This window comes from Hippoglossus stenolepis, chromosome 13 (genome assembly GCF_022539355.2).
Source record: "Hippoglossus stenolepis isolate QCI-W04-F060 chromosome 13, HSTE1.2, whole genome shotgun sequence".
Lineage (NCBI taxonomy): Eukaryota > Metazoa > Chordata > Actinopteri > Pleuronectiformes > Pleuronectidae > Hippoglossus > Hippoglossus stenolepis.
In genome coordinates, this window is record NC_061495.1 from 13,929,502 (window position 1) to 13,948,856 (window position 19,355).

Sequence of the window (19,355 nt, forward strand, 5' to 3'; positions counted from 1 at the left end):
ACACCACACTATACAATGCTATAGCAGTGTGGCTGAAGCGAACTTCTTGATGAATGACGCCATCTGTAGGTCACAGCTGTAAACACACTCGCACAAATAAGTCTCCTGCCTGTGGAGCTGCAACACAAAACACAAGCGAACACAAATCAAAGTGTGAATATGTGTTTTATTGCTTTCATTTCCACAGAGCTCTCTGACGTCTGGAAAAACGCTGCGATTCCAAAGCAGAACAGAGGTTTTTTCCGTCTCATTCACTTCACTGCAAAACCCTGTCGAATGCACATTTCCATTCATTTATACCCATAAAAATATGTGGGCGTCTTCGTTCAGGAGGCAGCCTGTAGTTCAGTGAGGGCGACAGCACTTAGAACTGAAAGTTTCTATTTTGTCTCACACATAATCTTTAAAGCTTTCACTGACACACGTCTTCATAATACGATGATTATGAACATTTCTCACATTTTGTCATTTCACTGCTGAAGGGAAACGGAAGATTTCAAAAGAAGATAAACAGTCTTGAGACCTATTCGTACAACAAACATCAGCAGATAGAATATTTACTTGAAATGGAGTTAGTGGTGATGGCAGCTACCTCTGGCCACATCGTGATCAATCCTAGGATTATGTTGAATAATACAACAAAAATAATTTCATATTTTCATCACTTTCTTTTTTTTTTAAACAAGAACACATTGTGCCGGTCCAGGTGCGAACACAGCGTTGACCTTTAAAAGGTGGCCTGTTTTACATGATTTTAAATGACATGGTTTGTAGCATAGGAGACACTCCTTTATCCCCAGTGTAACAAAATACCGTTAAAAAGTCCAGGATGTCGCTATAAACCAGTTTTGGCACCAAGTTGGCAAGACAGTTTTCAAAGCAGCTGTTTTCAATAAAATGAACCAAGTAGACAAAAGTGTTGTGACAATGTAGTGATAGTTTAACCATCTATGAAAGAATGCTGAGCTTCTATATCAACATGTTCCTGCTGATGGCAAAAATGTTAAAACCAGAAAGATAAGAAGTGGTTGAGACCATTAGAAAACAGTATAAAATGACATCCGTAAAAAGAGGTTTCAGAGTTGAGAGTAAAAATGCCAAAAAAATGCAGTCTCTGATGCAGTCTAAACCAGCGGACATGTCACCATTAAAGCATTAAAAAGCACCAAATGTGCATGGACACGTGTACAAATGTCCCGGATATACTGTATGTAGACAAGAAAAAAGCAAAGAGTCCAGGAGGGGGGGTGGGGGAGGAAGAGCGGACGCCACCCGAAGGAGACAAGTGTGTGGAAGCGAGTCGACTCAGTGAAGATGAGACTCCTTGTTGTTCAGGAAGCGAGCGCGGCCGGAGGGGACCGTGGCGCTGCGGATGACCTCCATCCACCTGTGGGCAGAGAGAGATGTTTCATGAGTCCTCTGACGTCTGGAGTGCCACAAAACGGCAAAAGCTGCTTTCAGACATGCACTGAACTCTGGACAGTTTTATTTGAAATTTCCTGCTTGGGCTGTATGTAAAAACGCAAATGTCTGAGTCAGTTGCTCCGGACATTTTCCAAGTGAGCCCATGTGAGAAAGCCGCAGGAAAATGTTGATGTGTGATGATGTTTCTAACATAGACGGATGCAAAACTGGAATAATACAAATATCTCAGGGTGAAAAAGAGGAGCCATAAATGTAGAAGAAGTTGCCGAAGATGTCAACTTGGAGAGTCAACGAGATTAGAGAGCTTTCGGTGGTAAGACCGTCCTCAATGTGTTGTAAAAAAACATTTGAAACTCCAGAAAATGTTTGGACCTAATTTTCCTGATATTTCCCTGAGTTCATGTCTGAGAGCAGCTTTAGCAAATGCGAGTGTGGACAATAAATACCTCTCAAAAGTATATTCACTCTCCGTTCGGAAGTAATAGACGTGGGACTTGAAATGCAGTTTGAAGACGTAGTCCTTGTGAATGTTTTCGGAGTCTGAGGGGACGGTGACAGAGTAACCCAGCAGAGGAAGGCTGGCCAGTGGATAATCATCCTGAGGAGACAGAGACATGATAAAGGACACTGAATTAAAAGTGACATGTAAATAAAAGGCTCACTGGCATAAAAGAAAAATAGCTCAAATAAGGACCAACAGTGGATGACATATTCAAAAGATGTTTTCTGAATAGTTTTACAGCTTTTTAATTGTTATTTAAAAAGAGGAAATGTCTCATTGGTGGAACTGCTTAGAACTAATAGACAACTAAAATGTCACAATCCCCAACTAGACTCAGGGTTTAAGATTCCTCTACTGATACATCTTGTATAAGAAAGTAAAAAATATTGGGTTTCAGCTCCTCAACATTGCAGCAATAAATGATAATAGTATGTGTTGGGCTCATCTTGTGTTTACAGTTAATGGCCACTGGCTTAATCATTAAACTTGTTATTTATAAGCAAATTATAATATGTAAAGCAGGACGAGCTGTCTGGTTGATGCTTCTTTTTATAAAAGAAGTATAAAAATATTATTTTTTATTGATTACAGAATTTAAAACTTGCTTATGCTGAAAAACTCACAGGATGTGTTGCACAAAGAGCAACGCAATGTTTTCTGGGGTAAAAAGCGAGGTGACAAACTGCATGGGAAAGTGTGTTCACCACTAATATGACACAGAGATTTGACATTCAATACAAAGGTGTGATGCTTCTCCAGAGGAGAAACAACCCTTTGACAGGCTCAGAACGAGGAGGAGGAGGAGGAGGAGGAGGAGGAGGAGGAGGAGGAGGAGGAATGACTCTGGTGTGTTCTCTGTGTTCACTGGACAATCACCTGGTGAGATTTGTAGAAAAACAGGCTGAAGTTGGTGAAGACCACCCAGAGCTTCTGCCAGCCGTTACTGTTCTTGAACTTCCTCAGTAAATTTCCTGACAGTTGATTCTGGAAATAAGGAAAAAAGGACAAGTTTGAAATTAACAACAAAACCAAGTCATAGACATTTAGGCTCTTAAACATTCTCTCTTTTATTCTATTCTATTCTATTCTGGACTCTAAATCTACTGTTAGCACCATAACATGAACCATTACAGTCTAACAATTAAAAAACAGATACAATATATCCACACAGCTCTAGCAAGAGACAGTGTAATCACCAATTCATCAACACTACCTCTCATGTTCTAATTGTTTTCACTTAATTAATTAACTTAAATATCTTTAATTTTTTGTGTTTATTTTACTATGCACAAATATGTAGATATATAATATACACGTAGATATATGTTTGTTTAAGTGAACTATAAATAACTATTTTCCTATTGGGACAATACCCCCTGAGTAGAAATGGTTGGGAATCACTGTTCAGAACTATAACTATAAAACTGTATTCTTCCGTTTCTTCTCAGTCAGATTCTGTTTTATGATCATGGTGTTTTTACCAGCAATTTCATTTTGAATCTTCAGCTGTCAAATTCCTATTAAAGGAATTGATGGATTACTATACTAAATACAACACGAGGCACCACAGCTAGTTCTATTCTATTTTTGTTCCTGTGAAGCCTTTGGTAACATTGCCTGATGGAGCAGTGGAATTAAACACACACACACACACACACACACACACACACACACACACACACACACACACACACACACACACACACACACACACACACACACACACACACACACACACACACACACACACACACACACACACACACACACACACACACACACACAGGGCCTCTCCTGTCTGCCTGGCTCCTTTACCTCTAGACTCCTGCAGGATTCACTAAAGGAGAGGCTCTGAACACGGTACCAGCAGATAACAGACAGAGGCACCGGTCCCTGGCCACTGGGGGGCCCCACCGAGGGGGCCATATTCCCACTGACTGGACTAGGGTCCTCTACCATGGAGGAACGCACAGACGCATGGGGAAGAGAGACAGAGAGAGAAAAAACAGACAGGGAGGGAAGGACAGAAACACAGAGACTGAGTCGGTGAAACACAGGCATGCAGTGGCAGGGGTTAACACATCAGTCACATGGTGAGTGTCCAGGCAAGGCTGTGAAGAGGACGCGGTTACAGAGGAAGAGCAGAGCTAGACCCGGACACAGCTGGGTTGTAAGGAGGCTACATCCCAAAACAGGATCCCATCTGTGAGTGCGAGATCAGGAACGTTTAGCAGATCTAGGTGCTGCTCTCTCTCTATTTATAGACATTCAGACATTTCAAGTGCCAGGAGGGGAGAGAGAGGACAGAGCCACACAGGAAAAGCCACAGTTTAGAGTTTGGATAAAGGAAAATTGGCTACGCTGAGCCACAGGAGGGAACAGGTGGGAACGGTATTTTCACTGAGGCTGCAAATAAATCGTCTTTAACACACAGTGACTGGAAATGAGCATTTATCAGATGTAAGAATAGCTCAAATATTGAGTTGTAAGGCTCATTGTTTTCAGTTTTTAAAACTAAAATTACCTGATTTTTAAAGAGCACATTAAAAACGTGACCTCTGGAGTTTTTGTAGACTAGTAGCACCACAGAGCATCTCTTCTACATGAGGACGTCCCATTTTGTTTGTATTGTTGATTAAGCACCATGTATGTGGGTGGCGTGATTCACATCCCGTCATTGGTTTCATGCTATTCTGCTGATCGACAGTTGGTGGCGGTAACGTGCAAAGAAAAACTAGCAGGAGAGAAGAGGAAAGCAGAGGTCGCTCTGCATTCTTCTTCTTCAAAGGGCTCACTAGCTCGATATTTTTGTATTGAATATGTAAAAATAATGTGACAACAGGCACAGCGTAGAAAATCAGTTATGCAAAAAAGGATAAATGTAAACAAACTGTTGATCATCTATCTTAGATTTTTTTAGAAGAAAAATGTTATTAGAGTTCTTGCATTGTAAATTTCAGTTATCGAACAAATTTGTAACACCAATGTTTCGGTGATTAGGTCTCAGATTCTTAACCAATATTTTATTTTTTTTAGGTATTTAGGTGTTTTGTAATTGGGAAAACTAAAAAGTGAAAAGAATGAGCCTTAAAATTAATCAAATATATTAAAATTATATCCTTAAGCATAGTTAAGGTGATGCAGTGCAGCACAGGAGGATACTGTTACCACGGAGACATAATCACAGTGTATTCAGATACAGACACACACTCAGAAACAGTCAGAAGGAAGAAAACAGCGAGGCAGGAGGTGGGAGGAGGGAGGAGCAGGTCTGAGGTTGAGTGCTGAGGTTTGGCCGGTACCTCCACAGCTATGCTAAAGTCCACCATGGACACACTGGTGTTCCTGTGCCAGCACACGTGCACCATGGTGTTACCACGGTGAGGGGTGGGCCTCTCCGGCGCGGCGTGCTGCAGGGCGGTCATATCGTCCTCGGACTCCACCTCCGCCGGGGAGTCCTCAGGGCATTCTGGGAAAGTCAGGAGGTTGTTACTGCTAGAAGACGAGTGGGGCGGTGAGGGGAGATGGGCTCAAACACAGACAGAGTCAGATTATTCACAAAGCAAAGGGAGTCCTGGATTTCAGACGGTGTACTCATAGTATTTTGTGACAGCGACTGATGATGCACTGTTTGTTTTTCACTCCTCGATGGATCAACTCTGGAGACTGAATCATACGTTTCATATTGAACTGCATGTTTATGTCGTAACTTACTGTTGTCGGTCAGATTGCAGGTCCCCAGGTCAGACGAAGTCCCGTTGCTGGTTTTTGTCATTTCTACCGCCATCTTTATGTCCTCCATCCACTTCTCCATCTCCGTCACTGAACTAGAGTAAAAACACACACATTTTAAAAAGTGTTTGTTGGTCAGGAAAAGTGTTTAAAAATATCTCACAATCAAAGAAATATTGTGTTAAAACAAATTAGTAAATAAAAACCGATGAAAATACATGAAAAAAACTACACACATTGTGATATTATTGATAGTTTAACAACAATTATCAGATGAATTCAGCATATGTTTTTGAGAATATTAACATAAATAAAAACTATGTATTCAATCCGCCCAAAATGTGCTTCTTTGGTACGCTTTCATCTGTCATCTCTTGAATTTGATGGGACTGTTGAGCCTTAGTGAAGTTATGAACTTCACCTTCTGGTTAAAACTGTGATTAAAAACATTGTAATGCAATTTTGCAAGTAAAAGTGAAAGTAACATTGAAAAATAATGTTTTAAAGAAATGTAAAGAGAAGTTTTCAGTCCCACATTTACACACAGCTCCTCCTGTCAGGCAGGTAAGGCCGAGGACTGAGCCTGAGAGGCAGAACGCAGGGAATAGAAAGAGGCTCTGCCCATGAATCTTAATTGCTGTGAGCTCACTGTAATTAAAAGTGATGAGCACACACATACACAACTGTAAACATCAGGGGAACCATATCAGGATTTTGAAAACTATGGAAACACACCCCCGCCATCCCCAATGGAAATTCCACCGTAATGGATCAACTCCTGAGGCTGAATCAATAATAAAAAAATAATAATAATGTGCCTATTATAGTTTAATATATTTGCGAGAACTCAGCTGTGCATGTCTAGTGATTCCCAGACAGCTCCATATATAAACTCTCCACACTCCAGAAAAAGAAACACACACACACAAGGGTTAGTTTTAGGTCTAGGTACAAGGTGTCTGTGGTGGACAGACACACACACACACACACACACACACACACACACACACACACACACACACACACACACACACACACACACACACACACACACACACACACACACACACACACACACACACACACACACACACACACACACACACACACACACACACACTCACCACCACTCACACTCACTCACTCACTCACTCACCCCATCACCTTGCTGCCACCACCACCGACTGTCGCTCTCCAACCAGCGTGAAGGCGTGAGGAACGCCCCACTCGTCTTCACTCTCCCTGATCTGGCAGAAGAACGCACGAAAAAAACCCCAGACACAGATAAAACATTAGAGGAGAGCGGTATCTGGGACAGAACGGACCGAAATAGACAGAACAGCAGAGAAGGAGGAGTGAGAGAGAAGGATTTGTGAAGATGTCCTGAGAGTGTGTGTGAGTGCGACTGTATGAATATGAATATGTATGTGTGTGTGTGTGTGTGTGTGTGTGTGTGTGTGTGTGTGTGTGTGTGTGTGTGTGTGTGTGGAGGCAATCCCTGAAAGAGCAGCGGCAGCCGCTCAGCCGTTAAAAGCAGTTTATTCGCAGTAATGACAAACTGGTGACAGCTGTTTGCAGCACTTTGTGTTCAGTGAAAGTAACACAGCTCTTACTTTCATGCCATGTAGCGGCAGCTGTCCGTGCACTTTGAACTGATTGGTCGTCGTCATCCCCCGACTCGTGTACAAAATGACGTCGTTGAACTACAGCCAGAAAGAGGGAAAAGAGAAAAGGGGCATTTACAGTCTTTTAAATCAAAACAAAAATAAATTCCAACAGTTAATTACTTTTCTTCACCACAATGTTCCACTGTACAAATATACTCCAACATTTTTATTGCTCTGTTTACAAGTTACATTTCGAACCATAACGACAGAGCCTGAACAACTTGTTATGCTTCCCTGCCAACACCATCTGATTTATGTATAGGTGGGAAGATAAAAGTCAAATTATTTTTCCGCTGAGCTCACTCAACTAAATAATTAGATCAGTAATTTCTCAGAAAGTGGGCGTTACCAGGAAGAACATTCGTTGCTGTAGGCCTTTTCCAGACAGTTTGCTGAGGCAGCCTAACCTGATGAACTCCTGAGAAAGAGAACATGGAAAAATAACACGCACATTATTTATTAGATACAAACTACAAAGGAAGTAAAAAAACAAACAAACTTACAAGCCGTTTTTTTGGGCATTTTTACCTCCACCGAGCAAGTTACTTTTGTTGTTGTGAGCACGATTACGCAAAAAGTACTGAACAGGATTTCAAGAAACTTGGTGGAAGGGTGGGAATTTGGCCGAGAAAGAACCCATTTGATTTTGGCACAGATCTGGACAAAGGGGCGGATTCAGGAATGTTTTAAAATCCCTTTCTTTAATATTACTGGATTTTTAAAAATATTTTCACCAATTTCCCAAGGCACTAATTCATGGATCTTGGTCGGAAAAAATTCTGGTGTATTAAGGGGACTGATTTCTATGAGTGTGTGAAATTTGGTGAGGATCAAAATAACAATTCAGCGTGTGGTTTGGTGACGGTTGGGTTAATCGTCTGAACCAACGAGAAGTCGAGCCACCTGCTGCTCAAGGCACATTCGTCCATATGATATGTGCCCACAAGGTCGTCCTGTCTCTAAAAACGTAGGTAGATGTTTGAAAGTCTGACACAGAATCAAATTTCCTCAACTCACCCGACCAGGAACAACAAGATTGTCAATGCCAATCAAATCCTTCTTCAACTCCAGAAGCTTCTGGAAGTTCTCCATCTTGATTAAACTTCCCTGGAGCAGCTCCACCACCTCAGACACATCAGCCAGAGCAGCTGCAGAAAAAAACCACAGGTAATTCGTCACTGAATATCATCTGTTGGATTATTCTGCTGCTCCAGACCTATCAACATAGGTGTGAGTGTCACACCTCTGCAGTCCCTGAAGTCCACGTGAGTAGCGGCGTAGTGTTTGCACAGGCGCTCCAGGATCTGCTTGTAGTGAGCGAGGCGATGCAGCGGCCGCAGGATGAAGACGTTCAGGGGGACGTAGCAGACCTTCTGCAGCTCAAAGTCCCTGCAGAGACCCTCTAACTTGCGGGACGCCCTGCACGCCTTCTCCAGCTCTAACAGGACTTCAGACTGCTTGTGCAGGTTTGCCGTCAGCGGCTGGGGACACATTTAAGTTGGGAAAATGCCAAAAACACATGAGTGTGGATGCATTTCAGTTTTTACAGATATGCAAGAGTTTTAAAACCAATCTGTGCTTCACCTTCAAACCTTGCAGATTCTTCAACATAACATCTCCAATGCGCTGATAGTCTCCTTTAATGTGAGCGTTGGAGCGTCCTTCCCTACAACAGATACACAGCAGCTTCATTAGGTTAAGATTTTTAGTTTTTGCTTTTAAAACACCTCAACTTTAGAACGACTAGACTGAGGAACCAAGATACTGTGGAAGCATATTTATATCAAAAAGCTTACTCTTCTGTCTTCTGTCTGTTTGTATTTTGCTTCTGAAAATGTGTTTTTTTAAATAACCTTTATCAATTTGGATTCAATCCTCCTTGCAAAGCAAATTTTACTTCAGCTTCAAGGAGGTTATGGTTTCAGCCCTGGCCACTTGTTTGTTGGTAGGTTAGTTTGTAAGCAAGGTTACGCAAAAACTACTCAAATGATTATCATGAAACCTGGAAGGATGTGATTTGGATCAAGAAAAAAACCACTCAAATTTTGGTACAGATCCAAATCAGGGGGGAAATCCAGGATTTTTGTTATCACTTTCTTAAACAGGGTGATAGGGTGTTTGAAACATCTGCTTTTGACAGCTGCCTTCTCCTTAAACTTAGTTATTATGGTTATTACTGTTGAGAGTGGAGTAACTGACACAACAGCACTTCCTGCTTATTGATTATTCACATGCGTTTCACCTCATCTCAAGTTGGAGAGAACTTTGAGAGGGACCCACCAGCAGGTGTCTCCCTTGAGCATGACTCTCCCCACATAGGGAGTAATTTGCTGCCACTGTATTCACTCAGAATATGTATTTTTAACAGTGCATTTAAGGAAACATCTCTCAGTCTGTAAAACACACTCATCTTCATCTGTGACAGACTGATCTATAATGTTGGTCACAATGACAGAGGTACATACATCTACTGGAATGTTTGAATATGCAAAGAGAATAGAGAGACACGTGTAGTGCTGGATAATTTACATTCACATTTGAATCTGGTTCTTTATCAGCAGCTTTGACTAATTCTTACTTCCGGCTTTAATTTGAAGCTCTAACAAAGATTTGCTATAATAGGCACGTAAGTAAACATATATTACTGCACGTCTGCAGTTAATGGTCATACATTTTACAGTCTGACAGGCTTTATGAATCACTGTCTGCACATCTGAATGTGTGTGTGTGTGTGTGTGTGTGTGTGTGTGTGTGTGTGTGTGTGTGTGTGTGTTGTGTGTGTGTGTGTCTGTGTGATTCAGTGTAAGTTCGATAAAGCACAACATCATTAAGGAGGTCAGACAGCAGAAACCCACAGGCAAAAAAAAAGGCCGGCGACAGTGTAGAGCGACTGTTGCTATGGAGACGATAGCTCCTCAGGTCAACTAAAGGGACCAGTGTCGCCCCCCCCCTCTCTCAAACTAAATGCCAATGAAACTCATTAAAAATGGTGGAAGTTGAAGTAGATCTGGAAAAACAAACCGACACATCACTGGAAGAGTTCTTGACCCTGCACGGAAACATCGGGGGACGACACTCACCACATCGCCAGCCGCTGCTCCACCTCCCTGAGAAAACCTGCATGAAACTTGTGCAGAGGCTCGAAGGTGGAGTGGACGGTGCTCTTCAAAGAGTCTGGAGTCGCCTCGTCTTCACCCACTGCACTCTGAAAAGACTGCCATCAAAACACACACACACACACACACAGTTAGAGAAAAGGTCCGCCAGTGCCATCATTGGTACTTTTGCTTAATGTGGTGTTGGAGTAGCTTCAAATGCTTCATAACTCTACAATCTGTGTAACCTAAGCTAAAAGGTTAAATTGTCAATAAACCATAATAAATAATGAAAAGTATTAAAATTGTATTTGAAATGTAAAAATACAAAAATCTGATATATTCTTTCATTGAATTTTGCTCAAATAAACACAGAAAACATATTGATCCAAAAGATTTCCAAATATAGAAACATTAACCAAATATTTCTAAACAACCCATAAGTTATTTGAACGATATACATTTTTTAGTTGTTGAGAGCACATAAAGAAGCATAACAACGTTAGCATGAGCGTACAACGTTACAAGGACAGAGGTCTGGGCTTTCTGCTGCAGAAAGAATGAATGTTATAGCTATTGTTTTTATTTTCGATCGATTCCAACACAATCACGCAAACGACAATCTCCCATAGTGAGTCAGGGGGCCACCAGCAGGAGGGTTAAGGGAAATCTATAATTATACATATTTTACACCCAGTAATGAGGGTTTATGTTGTAAAGTTAGAAACCTGTGGTGAAACCCCTCATACTGTGATGAATTTGGGGGGGTTAACTTTCTACACTTTGAAAACAACACAACAAAAAAAAACCTTTCCTATCTGAATCGAAAGTCTACAAATAGAGGATGTGGTGTGCTGCACAGATTGCAAAGCCCTTCAAGGCAGATTTGTGACTCGAGATAAGAAAAAAGTACTTGGCTCATCTACAGCACCACAACTACCAAGAGAGACACCACACGGGGTTTTCCAGAGGGGGTTTTCTTGTTCAGAACAAATAAATCCAAGACATTTAATAAACCTGGATGCAGCAGGTATAAAAAAGTAAGTAATGTGCTTTGTCCCATGTATTTCTTGAGTCCGTTTGGGGTTTTTGTGTCAAGGCCCTTCTACTCTGTTCCAATTCGTACTCAGCACTGAAAGATGTTGCGTTAAAGCAGCTTTTCACTGGACGCTTCCAGGAGCCGTCTGTCTGTGCCGTTGCCCGTCAGCTCAGTGACGTCTTTAATCCTTTCATCGCCTGAGGACGAGCGCAGGAATCAGAAGCCAATCACTCTTAACACATATAGCTTCATTAAGTCAAATGTTGCATGTGTGTGTGTGTCAGGTGATAGCGGACACAGCTTTATTTAGCTGACGGGATGGGAAAGGGAAGTGGCTTTTAGGAAACCTGAGTGTTTCGAGAAGAGTTTGTGAGAGATAAAAAAAAAAAGCACCGGCTGTTGCTCTGATGACTTCACCCCAAAAAGTGGTCTTACCAACTAGTGTGTGGAAGGACACACACACACACACACACACACACACACACACACACACACACACACACACACACACACACACACACACACACACACACACACACACACACACACACACACACACACACACACACACACACACACACACACACACACACACACACACACACAGCTGAAACAAGAACGAGGACACGAGCCAACCCAAATATTTATGAGATGCCTGAGAGGCTTCTCTGAAAATTACAAGACAAGAAAAGATGCAGCCTTTGAACCCGCCAGTGAAAAGAAGTGATGCTTTTTCTCCGCGTGCGTGTCGAGAATCAGACGAGCGGCTTCAATAAGAACATCCCTCCTTGTTTTCAGCAGAACGAGCTGCACCGCACATTTAATATCCTGTTTTCGCGACGCTTTGTCCTTTGCAATGTTATCAAATGAAATGGTGTCCGTGTGCTCGAAGCGAGCCGGCGAAATCTGAAGGAACAGGCTGAAACAGGAAGTCGCACGCTGCTAAATCCATCCATCTCTTTAAACACAAACACAGTTTAGTATTCACAGCCTTCAGTGAGACAGATAAATGTGTTTTCAGGGCACAGAGTGTGTTGAATGAATAAAAAATGGATTCACATCTGCCAAAATATCCCCGTATCACCGCCTGACGCCGTGTTTTTTAGCGGAATAATCGATGTTTTCTACCCGGAGGACAGCGAATGGGAAAACAAACGGCGGACTTGGACTTGGTCTTACCACAGTTATCACCTCCAGGTCCTTCAGATAGGTTCGCTCTGTGGTCAGCAGCTCCTTGGCGATGAAATAGGCCCGATCTGTTGGAAACCTCTGCGAAGACAACACAACAGAGAGAGGATGCTGAGCAGGGGAGACTGAGCCATCTAACTGTGAGCAGGTCCAACAGTATTTGGTGCCTCATCAGTTGTTTTACTCGTCTAACCCATTTCTCTGGTGAATATTCTCAGCCTCAGCCCCAGTGGAGGTTTATTTAGGACATGTAATCTAGGTCCACTGCTATTTTCAGTATCTCACGATGGCTTTGCAGCACAACTTTAGGGAAGACAATCTTAATTACTGATGGAACAAAGTTATGAAAGCGCTCCTTGGTGACCGACCTTCCTCCGAGCCTCGTCTTCGTCGTCGGTGCGAACGCTGCCGGCGTCGTTGAGCAGCGCTGGTGAGTGGGGAGGGCAGCCGGTCGTCGGGACTGTGGCCGCACAGCTCCAGTGACTTCTGACCGTTGACCATGCCGTGGGAGTGAGCGGAGGACGCGGACAGGTGGGGACTGTTGGATGCCACAGCTGCCCGGTGTCCCGTGGTGGTGAGCAGCAAGACGAGAGAAGATCAAAGTTAGAGTGAGGCAAATATGAATAAAACAACAATAAACTTTTGCTTTCACCTACTTTAACTCACAGATGAGTAGATTTGGGTTTCTAGTATAAATATTTCAAATAAGAAAAATCTCCAAATGTGTCTTTGTGCCAATTTCTCAATTGTGAGGATTTGATGCGTTTGTGCGTTTTCTATCACGGTGAAATGTATCTCTTTGGTTTAAAGGTGTCACCATGTACACCTTGTAGAGATCTTTTTTTTTTAAATGGATTAAGAGAAAATGATCTGCAGATTAGTGATAAAGAAAATAATCATTACTCACAGCTCCACTAAATCCAGAGACACTGTGACATTTCGATACTAATTAAAGTTTCCGGCATTCATTTCATCATCCGACACTGCTAACACCATCCACTGGGAAGCTACACCAGACTACTTTAGTCCTTATTTACAGTCAGTCTTACAGGATCAGAGTCTTCCTCACAGGAAACACTATCACGTCTAACTGGGAGAATCTGCCGGGAAAAAAGTGAAAAGTCAGCCGTGACTCACTTGACAGTCCAGACGGCTCTGGCAGCCTTTTGTGCCCATGTCAATCAATACACAAGCTGAGACACGTACTGCAGGATGATTAAGCGGAATGAGTTACTTACTGTCGTCTACATGGACGATCTTCACTCAGCTATACTTACTATATTACAGCTGCAACCTACCCCCCCTTTCTCTGCTGCCCTGTGGTGTGTCAGCACAAACACAACAGTGATGCACACAGAACAGTGCAACCCATGACTGCAATTAGATCAACGTGCCTGGGGAAAGAGTCTCAAACAACTACGGAAGGGATCGACTCAGACAGACTGCAACAAGTGAGTAAAGAAATAAACACATGCACCAAACAACACCACAAAACTACAGGGAGGAAGATGAGGAAAGTCCAACGTCTAAAATCAAACACCAGACACTGACTTACTGAAAGAAGATTCAGAGGTCTCTCTTCATTAAGGTCATTTTTATTGACTCTAAAGTGACATATAAACACTCCAGTGAAGTTATGTAGCAGCATAAAAAGGTCAGTGAAAGACAGAGTTAAGGGGAAAGATGTGTGAACTCATACCAAGACTTCTAGTGTGTTACCTATCATTAAAATTAAGTTTTTTTTCCTGTCTTTATTCACGATTTATTCCTTGTGGGTGCGTTCCCTTTACTTCTTTAAGAGTCCCGTACAGGTGGTTACTTTAACCCGGTTCCTGCTCTTCCATCCTCAACGGCTTTAGTACATGCATTTAGCTTGCTTCATCTACACACCCATTACAAGGGCGGGACTATTTCATCTGTCAACGGCAAACCTGGCATTCTATTGTTTGGGACATTTTGACAGACTTGTTGCACAAAACAATCCAACGGCATGAGCTCGAGGAGAGGAGCTGAAGCTGGAGCGCAGGGAATCGGTCCGAGCAACGAAATATCTGAGTGCAAGAGCACAGTTTGAGCACAAGCGGAGCAAATCTAAGCACAAGCAGAGGCTATTTGAGTGCAAGCATTACAAAATCTGAACGTGAAATGAAGCCCTACTCTCAAATGGAAAGACCCTGCTCTCGAATAAAGATAGGAAAAAACAAACAAATGAAATATAAAAAATATATTTTAGAATGTAAAGGATTCCTATAAACAACCACAGTTGTGACACAATCCGTGTTGCATCCATATTACTCATTAAAGTGACAGTGAATCATAAAAATACTGAATATAAATATGCTATTTTAAATTTACTCACTGAAATATTGCATAATTCCCTTTGTTTTAAAACCTGCTATAACAACAGAGTCTTTAATCTGTAGGATAATGACAGTGTGGTGACTGTGATCACTACCTGTATGTTACAGTACATTCAGTTCAGCACATGCAGAGAGCAGCCAGGGCAGCGCAGTACAATGCGCACCAGAACTCTTCTGTTCTGGTTTAGCACAGCATGCATTGGAAACAAAATCCTAAAGGACATCAGTGGTTAGAATACACACACAGGTTTCACCTACAGACCTGAGACGCAGAGCCGAACAAACACGTGTTAAAGGGTTTGGAGTTTAAAGAGTCAATTTACATCCGCTCCAAATTATTCAGTTGTTGTGCAGCACTGTTTCTCCTGGTCTGTGGCAGAGCTGTGTGCACCAGGGAGGCTTCCCCTCCCGCTGCAGCGATCCAGCAACCCCCACAAAAAACAAATATGTATTCCCTCTTCATAATTTTGCATTAATGCATGTCGACGACGATGTTGAAACACCAAATAATTTAGAAATCTAGATTCATAAATATTCAAACACAGCTTCGGTTTTTGATGTAGATGCTAAAATAACATTTGGGAGCAGTCGACTGTGACGGATGAGCCAAGAGCCTGTGTACTTTGAGGAGTTGCCTTTAAACTGCCTATCACATGCACAGTTCACACACACACGCACACAAACACACACATTTACAAAATCCCCTCTTCTATTTGCCCGTATATTCCCAAGCTCCTGTCATCCTTAACCCAAACGCTCTCTCTCACTGTCCTCTGGAATAATGACGTGTTATCTGGATCACTGCAGAGAAAGGAAACCCACATACTGCTGATCTTGATTTACACAGACACTGGTGAGTGACAGAACAGGTTGTCATGCAGTAACAGAAAAGATACAACAGTTTCATGCTGACAGACAAGTGCATACACTGGACAAAGAAAAAAAAAAAAAAGCAGGAATGTGACATAAAAATCATTATTTTAACAGAACTAAACATGAAGACGGAAGTGAAAGCAAGAAACTGGAAAAGAAAAAGAATAAAAGTGCAGCTGCATTTTGTTATGAAGATTGCAAAATTGCTGGCAGCCACCACAGCTGTCGGAGGAGTTTGTGAAACCAAATTATTGGGCAGAGACACTCGAGCGTGAGTCAAGTGCAGAGGGAGATGTCGGCGGTGAACATAAGAGCTATAAACTGTAGTGAAGTGGCAAAACTGCCAGTGCAACAGACATTTACTCTCAACTCAGCCTAAACAAGCCACCACTGGTCTCTAATGCTATTAGACAACAGACACTAAAATACCCTGAGGTTATATTCAGACCTGTGGCTGCATTTCTTGTCAATAACAACAACTTTAGTGACTAAAAAAGCTAATTTCACATTAGAATCATTCCAAGGTCAAATCATCACACTTTTGTTTTGCACCTTTACAGATCTTAATATAATTTTGTGTGTTGATTTGGTCAAATGACAAACCTACGGAACCGACATGTCATATGTGCAACAAATCAAACACCAAAAGCCGAACTTCCTGGAGGATTTGATGAAATTAAAAAAACATCTTTGGTAAAAATCTGACAAATTTCTAAATATATACGTTTTGAAATTGAACAGTTATAATCACTCAGAATGCTGTTATTTACAGCCTGAAAAGTGTCAATAACAAAAGTGTGATGATTTGACACGGAATGACTCTTTAGTAAAGTTGTAGCAGGGGGAGCTGTTTACATAAACAATAGTTGGAATCGGTATTTGCAGCATATTCATCAGTTTCCACACTGACACTGAACACACAACAGATGTTTCATAAATAGTATTCATTACACAAAGAGATGTAAAGATAATCCACGATATTCAACACAGCTTAGAAACTTTCACTGTCCACAGACATTTTAGACCTCAAAGTCTGTTTTGCAGAAATCTGCACAAAGTTTGACAACAACAATCGTCAAATCATCCGGTACAAAATAGATCTGACTACAGACAATACTGTTTGTGTATTTCCCTACGGGAGATCATAAGGCAACAGAAACTGAACTGAGCGTTCAACAACTCCACAAAACACTGACTGAACAATGACGTCTACGACAAAGTCGAGTAAAGTCAAAAGTGTGCAACTGGAACATCTTTGAGTTCATCTTTGAGTTTAAAACCCACATAAACAGAGACAACAATAGTTTTTATCCATTAGTGTTAAATCCTAAATTGGCACTTGTTAACACAAGAGGCAGAATGATAACGATGAACTCCCTCCATGCAGCAAACAAGAAAACACTGATACACCCCTTCCATCCCTCAGTCTTACAAAGGAAACAACTTCTCAATAAACGAAAGAGAGGGTTTAAAAGTGCTCTGAGTAGGAAGTAGAATACTTAAACTGAGATTAGAGTAGACTTGAGAAAAATCATCTGACACCGCTTTCCTCAAAAGAATCACCTCTTTTTCTTATTTGGTCCGCAAAAGTTTGACAATAAATCAAAACCAAAAAGAACACTTTGCATAATAACACAAGAGATTTCGAGCTTGGTGTTTTGCTCTGTTGCTGCATTGTGTTTATTATTTTATTTGCAGCGTGTTTGCTCGTCCTTGTTATTGTCATCATCCATAAAGTTTTTACCCTCCATGCAGTCAGACCTCATAGTTGCAGCTGCAGTTGTGCATGTACCCACAATCAGCATGCGATGTAGTTCTCTCACTCTCGCGCAATAACTTATCTTCCACTTTTTAGTCTCAGTACCTGTCACTCGGAATCTGTCGCGCGTAAGACAACGTTCATCATTGTGTACGTGCACCCAGATGATCACCAAACGCCAAACGCTGGCTTTCCCTACACCATCTGAACCCAAACTAAACCCTTCAAACCATCCTGTGCATGTTCTGAAGCTCTCTCTGCGCTAGCAGCTGAAAATCTGTCCACTATCGTCATCGCTGAAGACATTATTGTCCTCATCTGCCTCCTCGTCCAGCTGGAGGCTGCCAAAGGAGAACTTGTTTCTGGGTAAAGGGGAATTGGAGCCGGCCTCCGCAGCGTTACCAAACATCAGGGGGCTGCTGCAGTTGCCCCTGTTTGTCTCCACCTCAGACTCACTGGACTCTGAGCCACTGGTATTGGAGCATTCGTTCATCTGAACCGCCCCCACGTGTGTGGCACCAGCCTGCCCCAAGCGTTTCTTCCCGGGGCCGGCCCTGGATCTGCCCGGTGCCGAGAGCCCATTGGCCACCATGCGGCGCTCGAGAGCAGCCATACGCTCGGCCCGAGACAGGACGGGATGCGACTCCTGCCCTGTCAAGGACGCTCCCTGGTCTGGGTCTGTGTCAATGTGTTGCATTTTGTGGAGCTTCTGTAAGTGCGAAGAGCGACTGGGCATGGGGGAGTGCCCCCCCTCGTCAAAGTGAGGGTGAGCAGAGCTGTAGCCATTCTGCTCAGCATGATTGAGGGAAGGTGCCGGATGAGAAGCGTCCGGGGCAGGAGGGGTGACGCCGCTCCTCGAGCCCATCATATGTGGGACTGTGAGAGGGCTGCAGCTCTGCCTCTCTCTGCTCTGAGCACTGATGTCTGCCATGGTGCCATAGACAAGGCTTTGGTCAGACCTTTCGTATGACCGAGACTGATCTAACTCGTGACTCGGTGTGAGCGGTGGTTTAGAAGGTGAAGCAGACTCCCTGTGCTGCATCCTACCCGTAAAGTTTTCCTGCTGAGCCTGAACATCACCATTCATGTTCTCAAACCCAGACGCCTGGTGGAGCACGGCCTTCTCCCTGTGATTCATCCTAATGTCCTGATCCCTGCACGTGTTATAGTCATAATCTATATCATTCCAGCCAATGTAGTGGAGGGAAGAGCTGCTGGCTGTAGCAGCACGAGGTGGCAGACCTGTACTCTGATGTTCTTGGTGGGTCTGTCGCGTCGGGCCTCTTGTCTCCTCCGTCCTGGACACAGACCCCGTTCTCTCCTCGTGGCCGTTCTCCTGGTGGGAGGGGCTCGCCCTGGTTGTGCGTGAGGCGTTTTCTGCGCTCACCAACACCGACTCTTTCCAGTGACGCTGAGGAGGAGAGTCGACTCTGTCCATGGGAGGAGGACCCCTCTGACAGAGACACACAGACGCAGAGAGTTAAAGCATTTCAAGACTTTTGTGTTTTATCTATCTATTAAAATAACCAAAAACTGTTTATAATTCTGTATGACTTGATGGTAGAGTTGTTTTGATGATTAAGTTTGTACATAAGGTGGCAAAAGAGACATTTCTGCTGTTGGCTTTGCTGATCTGTGATGTTAATGTGCCACTAAATGTTACACAAAGCCAGAAGACATATCCCAGCTGATGTAAATGTGTGTGTCACCTGTCT

At 42.7% G+C, this 19,355-nt stretch overlaps 1 protein-coding gene across 1 annotated transcript in view; it reads right to left on the minus strand.

Annotated features, from left to right (window-relative positions):
* Positions 1–146: 146 nt before the first annotated feature.
* LOC118119957 (FERM, ARHGEF and pleckstrin domain-containing protein 1) overlaps positions 147–19,355 on the minus strand; it is a 55,989-nt gene continuing 36,780 nt past the window's right edge. The window contains 16 exon segments of the mRNA XM_035174459.2: positions 147–1,387; positions 1,872–2,023; positions 2,804–2,911; positions 5,230–5,396; positions 5,642–5,754; positions 6,824–6,906; positions 7,273–7,362; positions 7,676–7,744; positions 8,344–8,474; positions 8,570–8,807; positions 8,911–8,992; positions 10,407–10,540; positions 12,640–12,729; positions 13,017–13,074; positions 13,076–13,202; positions 18,883–19,093. Coding sequence (XP_035030350.2) covers positions 1,306–1,387; positions 1,872–2,023; positions 2,804–2,911; positions 5,230–5,396; positions 5,642–5,754; positions 6,824–6,906; positions 7,273–7,362; positions 7,676–7,744; positions 8,344–8,474; positions 8,570–8,807; positions 8,911–8,992; positions 10,407–10,540; positions 12,640–12,729; positions 13,017–13,074; positions 13,076–13,202; positions 18,883–19,093 — 1,935 coding nt within the window. The 3' untranslated portion in view covers positions 147–1,305.